Raw genomic sequence first — 12,391 nt, 5'->3', positions numbered from 1 at the left:
TAGCTAAAAGCTTCTGTACACAAAAGAAGTTATCAGCGTAGCTATGCAGGTAAAACTCCCTGTATACACACTCCCATCCCAGACTTTCCCCAAGATAAGCCCTAAGTGTCTACTTTTGAGAGCTAATGAGGCCAGCTCTGCAGTTTGCAGCCTGCAGTGGAGTGGTTTGTTTTCTTTCTTTCAAAGTTATCTCCAACTCAAGGGCTTTAATACCCCTTAACAGATCTACCCCTTAGATGTCCCAATCCTCTCTGGAGGTTTGCTGAGTCACAACCGGCTTCAGCTGCCAAATAGATTTCAGCGGCATTCACCTCTGCACGGAACATTATGGATGTAATTGTACAACTGCCAGCAATCGAGCTCAGTGTGTGTACACAGAGATCTTCAGGCGGTACATCAATTCATCTAGGTATTTGCCTAGTTTTACAACAGGCTACATAAAAAGCACTAGCAAATTAAAGGCACTAAAATTTCATACAGACAAAATGAGAAAGTCAGCAATTTTTCAGTAATGGTGCGCAGTGACACTTTTATATTTTTATGTCTCATTTTGCAAGCAAGTAGTTTTTAAGTGAGGTGAAACTTGGGGTACGCAAGACAAATCCGACTCCTGAAAGTGAGTCCAGTAGTCTGGAAAGGTTGAAAACCACTGATCTAGCACTCCTTATTTAGGTGTGTAAATAGGAGCTGGGTTTTTCTGGAAATCTAGTCGCTGTTGTGGGTGCACGTTTGAAACTCTTGCCTTAAGTGACTCTGATGCAGAATGGAACAGACCTAAAGCTCCCCTGACTCCCTTCCTGTACTTAGTCACCAAACTACCTTGTGTTCACCCTCAGAACTTCAGTGTGTAAAATCTATGTGTGTTCGTTATGTTGCTGTTTGACTGAATGCAAAGATGCGAGACATGAGAATATTTAAGGATGGCTCAAATATGAATTAAAGATCCATTAGACTTCTAATATGTCACTGACTCCGGCTAAGCCTGGTACCTCCTCCATCTTTGTTAGTGCTCTGGGTGCAAAAGACAACAGGTTGGGGAAGAATAAGCCTGTTAATTGATTTGCCTGGTGGTGGTGAGGGCCAGCTGGTGGGAACTCACTAAGAGGGGAGGATGTGTGTGTTGGCAGGGGGCTTATTGTGTTACCTAGATGATGAGAGGAGGGTCCTGGTCCCTCCATCCCCTATTAGTTCTACCTTCTCTTGGGATTGACAGGGGCACAAAAGGGAGTGTTTATGGACAAAACTAAAATCAGGTCTGGGGAAAAGTCAGGGGTCATTGCTTTCTGAACCAATGGGACATGAGCCATCTAGCAGTTTAGGGATTGTTGACCATATTATTATAAGAAGCTAAGGGGCAGATTAAAATGAATCATGGCTTGGATCAACTGAATCCACTGTCATACCTATGGGTGGCAGCTGTAGGCAGGAAGTTTGGGGCTGTGGACTCGCTGTCTTAGTTCGGCACTGAACATGGCTGGTTCCGGCATTGTTTTGTTAATATTCCAGATACATGTCAATGTACCTCAGAGCCAAATGCAAAGTATTTTCCCACTGGGTGTAGTAAAATAGGCGACTGCAGAACCACCCCTCTACTCCTAACGATGCCAGTGTTGCAAATGGACATGCAGGAGAGGAAGGATGAATTTCTGAACTGGCACTTAGAAGATGTGGGTTCAACTCCCGGGTCTGTCACAGATTCCTTCTAGGCAAATCACTTAATCTGGCAGTATCTAAGGGTATGTCTACACTACCCGCCGGATCGGTGGGTGGTGTTCGATCTATCGGGGATCAATTTATCATGTCTAGTGTAGACGCGATAAAATTGATCCCCGATAGCTCTGCCGTCGACTCTGGAACTCCACCACGGCGAGAGGCGGAAGCGGAGTCGACGGGGGAGCGGCAGCAGTCGACTTGCCGCCGTCCTCACAGCCAGGTAAATAGACCTAAGATACGCTGACTTCAGCTACGTTATTCGCATAGCTGAAGTTGCGTATCTTAGGTCGCCCCCCTCCCAGTGTAGACCTAGCCTCAGTTCAACAGGAGTAACACAGCTACTCTCCCATGGGAGTGTTGTGAGGCTACACTCATTAATGATTGGGACATGCTCAGATAGGACAGTGCGGGGAGCTCTACACATACCTAGATAGATGTTAAAATCACCTTCCTTCCTTAGGGAAAGGGGGCATTTGAAGCAGGATCCCCTGGCATCTGCTCATCGCTTCCCCTTCCTCACCTTTTTCATGTCCTCATAGAACATGTACAGAATTCGATAGGCCTTTTTCTTCTCCCACCAGCCTTTGACATGATCGTACCAGGATCCATAAGCCACTACATCCAGATTGAAACAAGCAACAAAGAAAAGGAGGAGAGAGAGATCACAGCTAGTACTGGTTCTAAGAGTGTCACAGGGGACGTGAGCTGTTAGGTTATTAGACCAGTCTCCCAGCAGGAGGCTGGGAGCCCCATTGCTTGGGACTTTTAAAACCAGGCTGGACAGAACAGTGGACTGTGTGCCATGTGCACTAATCCTGCACGGGGGCGGGGCAGGGGTGGATGGGATGAACTGCTAGTCCTTTTTCTTCAATAACCAGCTGGAATTTTTAAAGGCATCTAAGGGTACGTCTACACGGTGATTAAAAATCTGGGGCACTGAATCTCAGAGCCTGGATCAGCAGCTCAGGAAGCAGGGCTCAAATTAGCAGTGAAGACATTCAGGCTCAGCCTGGAGCCCTGGCTCTGAGACCCTCGGCCCAGCTGGGGTTGCCAGTTTGGGTTGGGTGTATTCCTGGAGGTTTCATCACAGGACATAATCTTTAATTCAAGATTAATCTTTAATTCCTGGAGACTCCAGGACAGTCCTGGAGAGGTGGCAAGCCTAGCTCCAGTGCAAGCCCAAACATCTACACTGCAATTGTATAGACCCGTAGCCCAGGCCCCGTGAGCCTGAGTGAATTGAGCCGGGCTCTGAGACTCAGGGCTAGAGGTTTTTTATTGCAGTGTCGACGTACCCAGAGGCACCATCTGATCGGCTGCTTTCTCCTCCCAGCCCCTGCACCCACACTGAGTTGAACCTGTTTCTGTGGGGCAGGCAGGAGAAGATGGGCACGTTGAGTCCCCAGTCCTGGTCAATGCCTCTGGACAGAGGGATAAGGTGGCTGAGAACGGTTTGGAGGGGCTGGGGGGGCGGAATTAAAAAGGTAACTAACCAGATACGTTACATGCTTGTTCTACGTTGTCTGGCCGGGGGTTTTGTCTAGTTAGACTGTGCCGTCTGGGGAGGGGCCATGTCGTTCTCTGTGTGTGCATGGTGCCTGCGTGGAGCTGTTGGGCCCCACTGCAATGCCAACATTAAATACTCATCATTATTTTGGCCTTAACAAGGCTTTGCAAACTCCTCTTCTAAGTAGTGTGTAAACATTCTGGTGGGTTTGGATTCTTGGCCCCAGACCAGAAATTGAAATGTTCGGGCTCTGCTCCTGAAGGGGAGGATAGTGACGGCACCGAGTATAGTAAGAATTATTTTTATTACAGTAGCCCTGTGGGATTCCCTCGTGTTAGGTACCGTACACCCATAGTGAGAGACAGCCCCTACCTCCAAGAGCTCACAATCTGAATAGATAAGACAAGGTGGGAGGGCAAATGAAGTCACAGAGCCGTGACTTGCCCAAGGTCACACTGGGGGGTGAGGTGACTTGCCCAAGGTCACCCAGCAAGTCAGTGGCAGAGCTGAGAATAGCCCCCCCCCAGGTCATCTCAGTCCTAGTCCTGTGCCCTATCCACTGAACCATGTTGCCATGGTTTAATGTTCCCATCCTGCCCTAAGGAACTCACCGTCCTGTCAGGCTCTGAGGAGCCAGGGGAAGTCACTGACACTGGACCCTTTGTAGCCTAACTGAATAACGTATCCCTGGATTCCTGCCCAGGGGGTGAAGGGAGAATCTCTTTTCTGTTGTTTACGATCTTATGCCACACCTGTTACTGTGGTTTCTGAGAGGTTACGCCTACCTTTCCCAGCCATAAACTTCCCCAGGAACTCATCCCAGGTGCCAGGGTCTGGATGCATCTTTGCCATCTGGTAGAAATGGTAATAAGAGACAGCCACATCCTTGGCATTTCGGGCAAGGTAGATCATCTGCAGGACAGAAAAGGGAACGTAGTGCAGTCTGAATTAGCAGGGGCTGCAGGGACTTTGACCTGACCCCCTGCATAGGTCTGGAAGAGATTTCCCCTGCTCCAGTACAAACACCATCACTGCACAACTGGCATATAAATTATGGGGAGGTTGCTTTTCTGAGGTGTCAGGCACTGGATGCTGCTGGAACCAGGAGGCAGGCGTAGGTGGGCTGACAGATGACGATTCCTACATCGCCATGTCTCTCTGGAGCTGGTTACCTTGCAGTCCTGCTCCCAGAAGGAGACAGGGAGGAGCTGAACTGGGAGATGGGTCTTCACTAGCCGAGGCGATGGCACCGCAGCCAGCTGCTCTGTGCCTGGAAAACACACACGGAGGTTAAAGGAATCGTCTGGAGCACCTGGCACATCCTGAATGAATGAATCAGCAGCACTTCCCGCCTCTTCCTTTCATGATACCTAGAAAGAGGGAAGTGTGGCTAAATGCCCTCCCCATCCTAACTCTCCTGCTGCTGGCTACCTTCTCACGCATAACTGCTGCACCTGAATCTTTGATCAGCTCCACTGATTTGTTCATTGCAGCCACCAGTCCAAATTTACCTTCTCTCTTTAAATCCCCCCATGGGCCCACTTCAGCTTGTCTCTTGGACCCTGCCTGTCCCTCTGCTGCCCTCCCCTGCCCCTCTGCTCATTTAGCTCTGGTTTCCTATGTGACCCGCCAAACAATCCTGCAACTGGTGGTGCAGATTCATCCGCTTGGCAACTGCTGCTGGCTAGAATGACTTTCCTGCATCTCTCCGCCTCATTCAAGAGGGCCTCTCTCATTTCAGATCTCATCCTCGCCAATAACTCTTTAGTTAAGCACTGGAACAGGAACCAAGGGAGGTTGTCGAATCCTCACCTTTGGAGGTTTTAAGAACAGGTTAGACAAAGACCTATCAAGGATGATTTAGGTATATTTGGTCCTGCCTCTGCACAGGGAGGTGGACTAGAAGGCCTCTCAAAGTGCCTTCCAGCCCAACATTTCTATGATTAGTAGCAGCAAAAGGAAAAATAAATTATGATTATTTATATAGCACTGCCAGTGCTTTACAGACATGACAGAGTCTCTGAGCCTAAGAGTTTACAGTCTATCTAAACACGGGTAGGGACTTGGGCTAGGATGGGAACAAAAGCAGCGTGATTGTCCCTTACTCCATTTAAACTTTTCACATAAGAATCACAGGGCACATCTTCACTACCCGCCGGATCGGCGGGTAGCAATCGATCTATTGGGGATCGACTTATCGCGTCTAGTGATGACGTGACAAAATCGATCCCCGATGGCTCTGCCGTCGACTCCGGAAAGCCACCGCGGCAAGAGGCGGAAGCGGAGTCGACGGCAGCGTGGCAGCGGTTGACTCGCCACCGTCCTCACAGCCAGGTAAGTCGACCTAAAATACGCAGCTTGAGCTACACTATTCACATAGCTGAAGTTGTGTATCTTAGGTCGACCCCTCCACCCCCCGTAGTGTAGACCTAGCTACAGCGAGAGAGCTGCTTTCTTCTGACATGGAACAAGGAACTCCACCAGAATAAGATAAACCTCAGGCTTTGTCCCTAATGCTGCTCTGTTTCACTCTAGAGTTTCTGGCTTCCGGCTACAGATTCAAAGAAGCAGAACACATATCGCACACTAGTGCCACAACATTTTTCTACTGACTTTGTTTTTCTGTGGTGAGGAGCAGGATTAATCAGCAGGAAACAAATGAGTTTGAAGGCCAGCTTTGGGGGAGAAATGGGCTGATGTGATGTTGACCAGGTCAGGGAAGGGGTTCCTGGCTCTGTAATTGCATGTGTAACCCTGTAAAGCACGTTGGTGTACAGTTTGTACAAAGACACTATAAAACCAGCTGCATTGTTGTAGAGGTTGAATTACATACAGGATTAGAATCAGTCCAGAGACAGCATTCCTACTTCTCCTCCTTCCGTGGCTCCTGTGGGAGGGGACTCTTGCATTTGTCTGATCTCCTGCACAATGCTTACCACTTAGGAGTCCAGGGCAGCTCATTTCCATGAAAGGGACTCGATTGAAAATTGCATCCCGTTTACATTTCTCCTCGTCCCCGTTGTTGTAAATCATGTCCACGATTTCACTAATCCAGGTTGTGCCTGAAACGTAGATTGAAAGGCAGCATTTCAAAGTTAAGCGTATTCTGTCTCCTACTGGTGGATGGATACAAAGTTAGCCCCTCCCCCCCCCTCCACACACACACATACATTTACATACACTCTTATTTTTACTTGCCTGATTTCGGGTAGGTGGAAATGAGAAGGTCGTCTGGCCTGGCCTGGAATGATTCCACCTGGGCCCACTTCTCCACAAAAGGCCGGTAGAGGGGAATTTCATGGATAACCTCTAATTCCTGCCTTGACAAATGTTCCATCTTGGGAGGGCTGAGTTAAGGTGAGGAAAAAAGGGGTTAAATGGCTCTCATTATTTGCATGATAACTGTATGGAAGACATCCCTATGCATCATGGAACTAACATTGGTTCCCAAGAGGTGGGGGTGGAGGAAGTAGAATTCTGTTGTTTTGATTTCTGTAGTGTCTCTTACATGAATCAATATACTTTGCAACTTCTAACAAAAAAAAACGTTGTTAAAGAAGCGTTACGATTGGAAGTGTTCCACTGGAGCCCAGTGTAGCCTTTTATTTTATTTAAATTTTGCATCGTGGTATTACATCACCGTGGGTTCAGCTCTGGCGGCTACAGTTTCAGGCTTAACAGTGAAAGTCACCTATGCTACTTGCTTTAGATTTACAGTCTCTGGGGCAGTGGTGGGCAACCTGCGGCCCATTGACCGCACCAGGCCTGTCAGGGTAATCCACTGGCCATCCGCAGGCACACCCGCCCGCAGCTCCTGGTGGCCGCGGTTCGCCGTTCCTGGCCAGTGGGAGCTGCGGAAAACGGCGTAGGCTGCAGGGATGTGCTGGCTGCCGCTTCCCACAGCTCCCATTGGCAGGGAACGGTGAACCGCGGCCACTGATCATGCCTGCAGATGGTCAATGTAAACACTGTCTCACATAAACCCAAGTCATTGCAGTTTTATTATTGCTAACTATCAACCTAAGAAATGCTGAATTGTGCAACCTCGGTTAGTACAGCAGAGAACCTCTCTGATGATGTCGAAGGAATTAACCCAGTGTAATCTCAGTCTTCCTGCTTGACTGTTTTCCTTGCATTGTTCATTTTTGACCTTTGTGCAGTGTTATCAACCCCAGGCATTCAAAAATCCTGAGTCAGGCCCCCAGAATAATCAGACTGGCTTAAAAATCATGTTTGAAGAAATTGGAATCTTTCTATGTGCCTTCTGTTTTTTCTTTTAACATTTTGGGTCCACTCAGAAAATGTTTTCAAGCTTTTCCCTACAATCATGAAGGCTAGAAAAAAAAATTTAAAATGAAAACTGAGAGTACATAACTCCTGGAAACATCAAATATCACACAACTCATGATAAAATATACAAGAGCTGACAACACTGTTGTCCCAAACACGTGTAAAAGGGTGTTTCCCCAATGCAAATGCAATTTTTGCACCTGCAAAAAGAGAGGCCGGGCCACACATTATGTATTGTAATATCAAAACTAGTGTGGTATTCAGTAACAGCTGCAGGTACGGCCAAGAGAGGGATCTCAGGAAAGCTAAGAGCAGATCCTCGGAGCTACCTCACCTGGAGAGAGGTGACACACACACTCCTGTACATCTCGCTCTCACAGGGAGGGTGACTGACTGACCCAACCCTCCCTGCCCAGTGCTCTCTATCCTCCATGGCTGGCTGGGCCCCCAGGATGGACCCTCCTCTTCTAGTATCTGGTGCCATGTCTTCCCAAGGCAGCAGGTGGGGGGGGGCATGCAAAGTCACATGCCCCCTCCCCCACAGATTTCTGCCGGGGTTCATACCAGAATGTGGCCAGCAATAGTCTTTCAGCACTGTGTAGGGTGACCAGACAGCAAGTGTGAAAAATCGGGACAGGGGTGGGGGGGTAATAGGAGCCTATATAAGAAAAAGACCCAAAAATCGGGACTGTCCCTATAAAATCGGGACATCTGGTCACCCTAGCGCTGTGTGGGAGGGAAGGTAGGGGAGCTGCTTCCGGCCACGGGGGAGGGATGACCTGGCCCATGTCTTTGCAGAGGTCATCTCTTCCCTCGCCCTCTCCCCTGTGGCTGGAAGCAGCTTGTCCCTTCCTTCCCTCACTGTGTCGAAAGGCAGCTAACACCTCCAAGCTGCTGCTGGCCACCAACATAATCCAACCGCCTCCTGTCTCCTGGCTACAGCATGGGCAGGAAGGGGTTAAACCCTAAGGATGCTTTGTGCACCAGGGCCCAGGGAACCAGACTGCAGGGACTTCACAGAACCCGACTAGAGAGGTGGCTCAGCAGGGGAGGGTGCCTAGGGCAGTGGTCTCCAAACTTTTTTGATCGCGCACCCCTATCAGTAAAAAATTTTTGAGCACGCACCCCCAATATCTGTATATTTATGTATAAATTATATACATGTGCTACTATACCAATATATTATGTACATTATAAAACATACACAAAAAATAGAAATTTTAAAAGGATGAGATAAAAAGGTGAAATAAACAATATTTTTAAAAAAAATTATTTTATTTCTTAACGGTACAAAAAACCTTTGCGCTCACAAAAAAATATTAATAATAATTTTTAGTGAGAGCAATGTGATTGAATATGCTTCATTATTTCTGAAAATCTTGGTTTAACACTGATACAGCGATTCGAAGGTCTGGGAGGGAGTTAGGGTGCGGGAGGGCGCTCAGGGTGGGGTGCGGGGTCTGGGAGGGAGTTAGGATGCGGGAGGGCGCTCAGGGTGGGGTGCGGGGTCTGAGAGGGAGTTAGGGTGTGGGAGGGCGCTCAGGGTGGGGTGCGGGGTCTGGGAGGGAGTTAGGATGCGGGAGGGCGCTCAGGGTGGGGTGCGGGGTCTGAGAGGGAGTTAGGATGCGGGAGGGCGCTCAGGGTGGGGTGCGGGGTCTGGGAGGGAGTTAGGGTGGAGGAGGGTGCTCAGGGTGGGGTGCGGGGTCTGGGAGGGAGTTAGGATGCGGGAGGGCGCTCAGGGTGGGGTGCGGGGTCTGAGAGGGAGTTAGGGTGTGGGAGGGCGCTCAGGGTGGGGTGCGGGGTCTGGGAGGGAGTTAGGATGCGGGAGGGCGCTCAGGGTGGGGTGCGGGGTCTGGGAGGGAGTTAGGGTGGAGGAGGGTGCTCAGGGTGGGGTGCGGGGTCTGGGAGGGAGTTAGGGTGGAGGAGGGTGCTCAGGGTGGGGTGCGGGGTCTGGGAGGGAGTTAGGGTGTGGGAGGGCGCTCAGGGTGGGGTGCGGGGTCTGGGAGGGAGTTAGGGTGCGGGAGGGCGCTCAGGGTGGGGTGCGGGGTCTGGGAGGGAGTTAGGATGCAAGAGGGCGCTCAGGATGGGGGTGCGGGGTCTGGGAGGTAGTTAGGGTGCGGGAGGGCGCTCAGGATGGGGGTGCGGGGTCTGGGAGGGAGTTAGGATGCGGGAGGGCGCTCACGGTGGGGTGCGGGGTCTGGGAGGGAGTTAGGATGCGGGAGGGCGCTCAGGGTGGGGTGCGGGGTCTGGGAGGGAGTTAGGATGCGGGAGGGCGCTCAGGGTGGGGTGCGGGGTCTGGGAGGGAGGTAGGGTGTGGGAGGGCGCTCAGGGTGGGGTGCGGGGTCTGGGAGGGAGTTAGGGTGGAGGAGGGTGCTCAGGGTGGGGTGCGGGGTCTGGGAGGGAGTTAGGATGCGGGAGGGCGCTCAGGGTGGGGTGCGGGGTCTGGGAGGGAGTTAGGGTGGAGGAGGGTGCTCAGGGTGGGGTGTGGGGTCTGGGAGGGAGTTAGGGTGCGGGAGGGCGCTCAGGGTGGGGTGCGGGGTCTGGGAGGGAGTTAGGGTGCGGGAGGGCGCTCAGGGTGGGGTGCGGGGTCTGGGAGGGAGTTAGGGTGCGGGAGGGCGCTCAGGGTGGGGGTGCGGGGTCTGGGAGGGAGTTCGGATGTGGGAGGGCGCTCAGGATGGGGGTGCGGGGTCTGGGAGGGAGTTAGGGTGCGGGAGGGCGCTCAGGGTGGGGTTTGGGGTCTGGGAGGGAGTTAGGATGCAGGAGGGCGCTCAGGATGGGGGTGCGGGGTCTGGGAGGGAGTTAGGGTGCGGGAGGGCGCTCAGGGTGGGGTGCGGGGTCTGGGAGGGAGTTAGGGTGCGGGAGGGCGCTCAGGGTGGGGTGCGGGGTCTGGGAGGGAGTTAGGGTGCGGGAGGGCGCTCAGGGTGGGGTGCGGGGTCTGGGAGGGAGTTAGGGTGCGGGAGGGCGCTCAGGGTGGGGTGCGGGGTCTGGGACGGAGTTACGGTGTGGGAGGGCGCTCAGGGTGGGGTGCGGGGTCTGGGAGGGAGTTAGGGTGCGGGAGGGCGCTCAGGGTGGGGTGCGGGGTCTGGGAGGGAGTTAGGATGCGGGAGGGGGCTCAGGGTGGGGTGCGGGGTCTGGGAGGGAGTTAGGGTGCGGGAGGGCGCTCAGGGTGGGGTGCAGGATATGGGAGGAAGTTAGGATGCGGGAGGGCGCTCAGGGTGGGGTACGGGGTCTGGGAGGGAGTTAGGGTGGAGGAGGGCACTCAGGGTCGGGGTGCAGGAGGAAGCTCATGGCTGGGGCAGGCAGGAGGGGCAGAGCACTTACGTGGGGCAGCTCCTGTTTGGTGCAGGGGGTGTGCAGGTGGCTCTGCGCAACGCAGCACCGCCCCATGGCCACTAGCTGTCCGCCCCCTTCCCCCGGCAGGCAGGGCCACCGGGAACGCAGGGGCTTTAGGGGCTGCAGGGCCCTGGGCTAAGGGAGCCCCGTGGCCCTGGCCTGCAGCTCTAAAGCCCCTGTCAGAATGCGGCCCTGCGAGCACGGGCCGGAGGACTCAGGAGGAGCAGGGGCAGCGCACAGCCAGCGGCCGGAGAGAAGCGACGCTTTCCCCTTCAAAGTGCTGCTTCTCTCCAGCCGGCTTTGAAGGGGAAAGCGCCGCTTCTTTCTGGCTGCGCGGCTGCCCCGGCTCCTCCATGGGCCGGAGGACTCGGGGCCACATTCCGAAAGGGGCTTTCCTGGGGCACCGGCCCAGCCAGAGGCAGTGGGGGAAGGAAGGAGCTGCCGGCCACGCTGTCGGTGAGCTGAGCGCTCCGACCAGGGGCTGGTTCTCTGCACAGCACAGGGAGCGGGATGCACCCTGCCAGGGGGGGTGTGGAGGAGCAGTGGGGCTGGGGGGGCGGTGAAGGGGCAAAGCAGGGAGAGGACAGCGAGAGGTGGCGCACGTAAAGGGCCAATAGGTGGGCAGCAGAGGCGACATGTAACCGGACACTGCCAGGAGCCTGCCGACACTCAGCAGCCACTGCAGCACGCAGCCCAGGCCGGCTGGGAATGGGGACGCGGGGCCCTGCCGAGAGCCAGCACGCAGCAGGGGCTGCGCTGATGGACCAGCATGGGGAGCGGCCACCCCGTGCGCTGCAGCTTTGCCCCATCACCAGCCTTGCACACCCACCCCCATCGTCAGCCACTGGACCCCCCGTTCACCACTGGTGGGCGGCTGGCTGGCGAGCAGGAATCCGGCCAGAGGCAGGACCCACAAGTATTGATGTGGGGGAGACAGAAAACATGGAACAATTTGCCCATATTTAAGAAAAAGTCGGGACACCTGCAGGAGGGCTCAAATATGGGACTGTCCCTTTAAAAACAGGATGACTGGTCACCCTAAACTTGAGTAACAGCTGAGCCTGTGTGCAGCTGAGCAGATCACAATTTTCAAGGGCTTGCGCAGAGCACGCAAAATGGACCAGACACACTCCCTTTTCTCCCCAGGTTCCTTAGGTGACCAAGGGCATCTTTCAGAGAAGCAAAAGTAAACAATCTGAATGCAAATGTGTCCCACCCTCTCTCGCCCTGTGCAGTATAATACCTGGATATCAGGGGGCTTCCACAGGTTTTACTTCAAGGGAGTATTTCTTAGAGTTGATCCTTCTCCTGCGAGAGCTCTGAGTTTCTTCAGTCCCAAATCTCAGTTTTTCCCCCTTCTGGCCTCAACAAGTTAACACACTGTTTATCGACTTTTTACTTCCTGGTTCCACTCTGGACTATGTTTAAAGGGCTTATCACTAGATAAAACAAGCTGGTCTCGATATGTTCCCACTTGTCCTTGGGCTCTCAGCTCCCATGTAGTACCTGTAGAAGTCTAGCGTGGCATTGTGCAGCATATGTGTATCT

At 53.1% G+C, this 12,391-nt stretch overlaps 1 protein-coding gene across 1 annotated transcript in view; it reads right to left on the bottom strand.

Annotated features, from left to right (window-relative positions):
• Positions 1-12,391, bottom strand: part of LOC128837929 (sulfotransferase 1 family member D1-like) — a 22,759-nt gene extending 10,368 nt beyond the window's left edge. Inside the window, exons 1-6 of the mRNA XM_054029630.1 lie at positions 12,087-12,391; positions 6,419-6,567; positions 6,157-6,282; positions 4,393-4,490; positions 4,006-4,132; positions 2,234-2,328 (exon numbers count right to left, since the gene is read on the bottom strand). Of these exons, the coding sequence (XP_053885605.1) occupies positions 2,234-2,328; positions 4,006-4,132; positions 4,393-4,490; positions 6,157-6,282; positions 6,419-6,557 (585 nt within the window). The 5' untranslated portion in view covers positions 6,558-6,567; positions 12,087-12,391. The remainder of the gene's footprint in view (positions 1-2,233; positions 2,329-4,005; positions 4,133-4,392; positions 4,491-6,156; positions 6,283-6,418; positions 6,568-12,086) is intronic.

Source organism: Malaclemys terrapin, chromosome 5, assembly GCF_027887155.1.
Source record: "Malaclemys terrapin pileata isolate rMalTer1 chromosome 5, rMalTer1.hap1, whole genome shotgun sequence".
In the NCBI taxonomy this organism is placed as follows: domain Eukaryota; kingdom Metazoa; phylum Chordata; order Testudines; family Emydidae; genus Malaclemys; species Malaclemys terrapin.
Note: the sequence above shows the minus strand (reverse complement) of the source record. Positions and strands in the feature narration are given on the sequence as shown.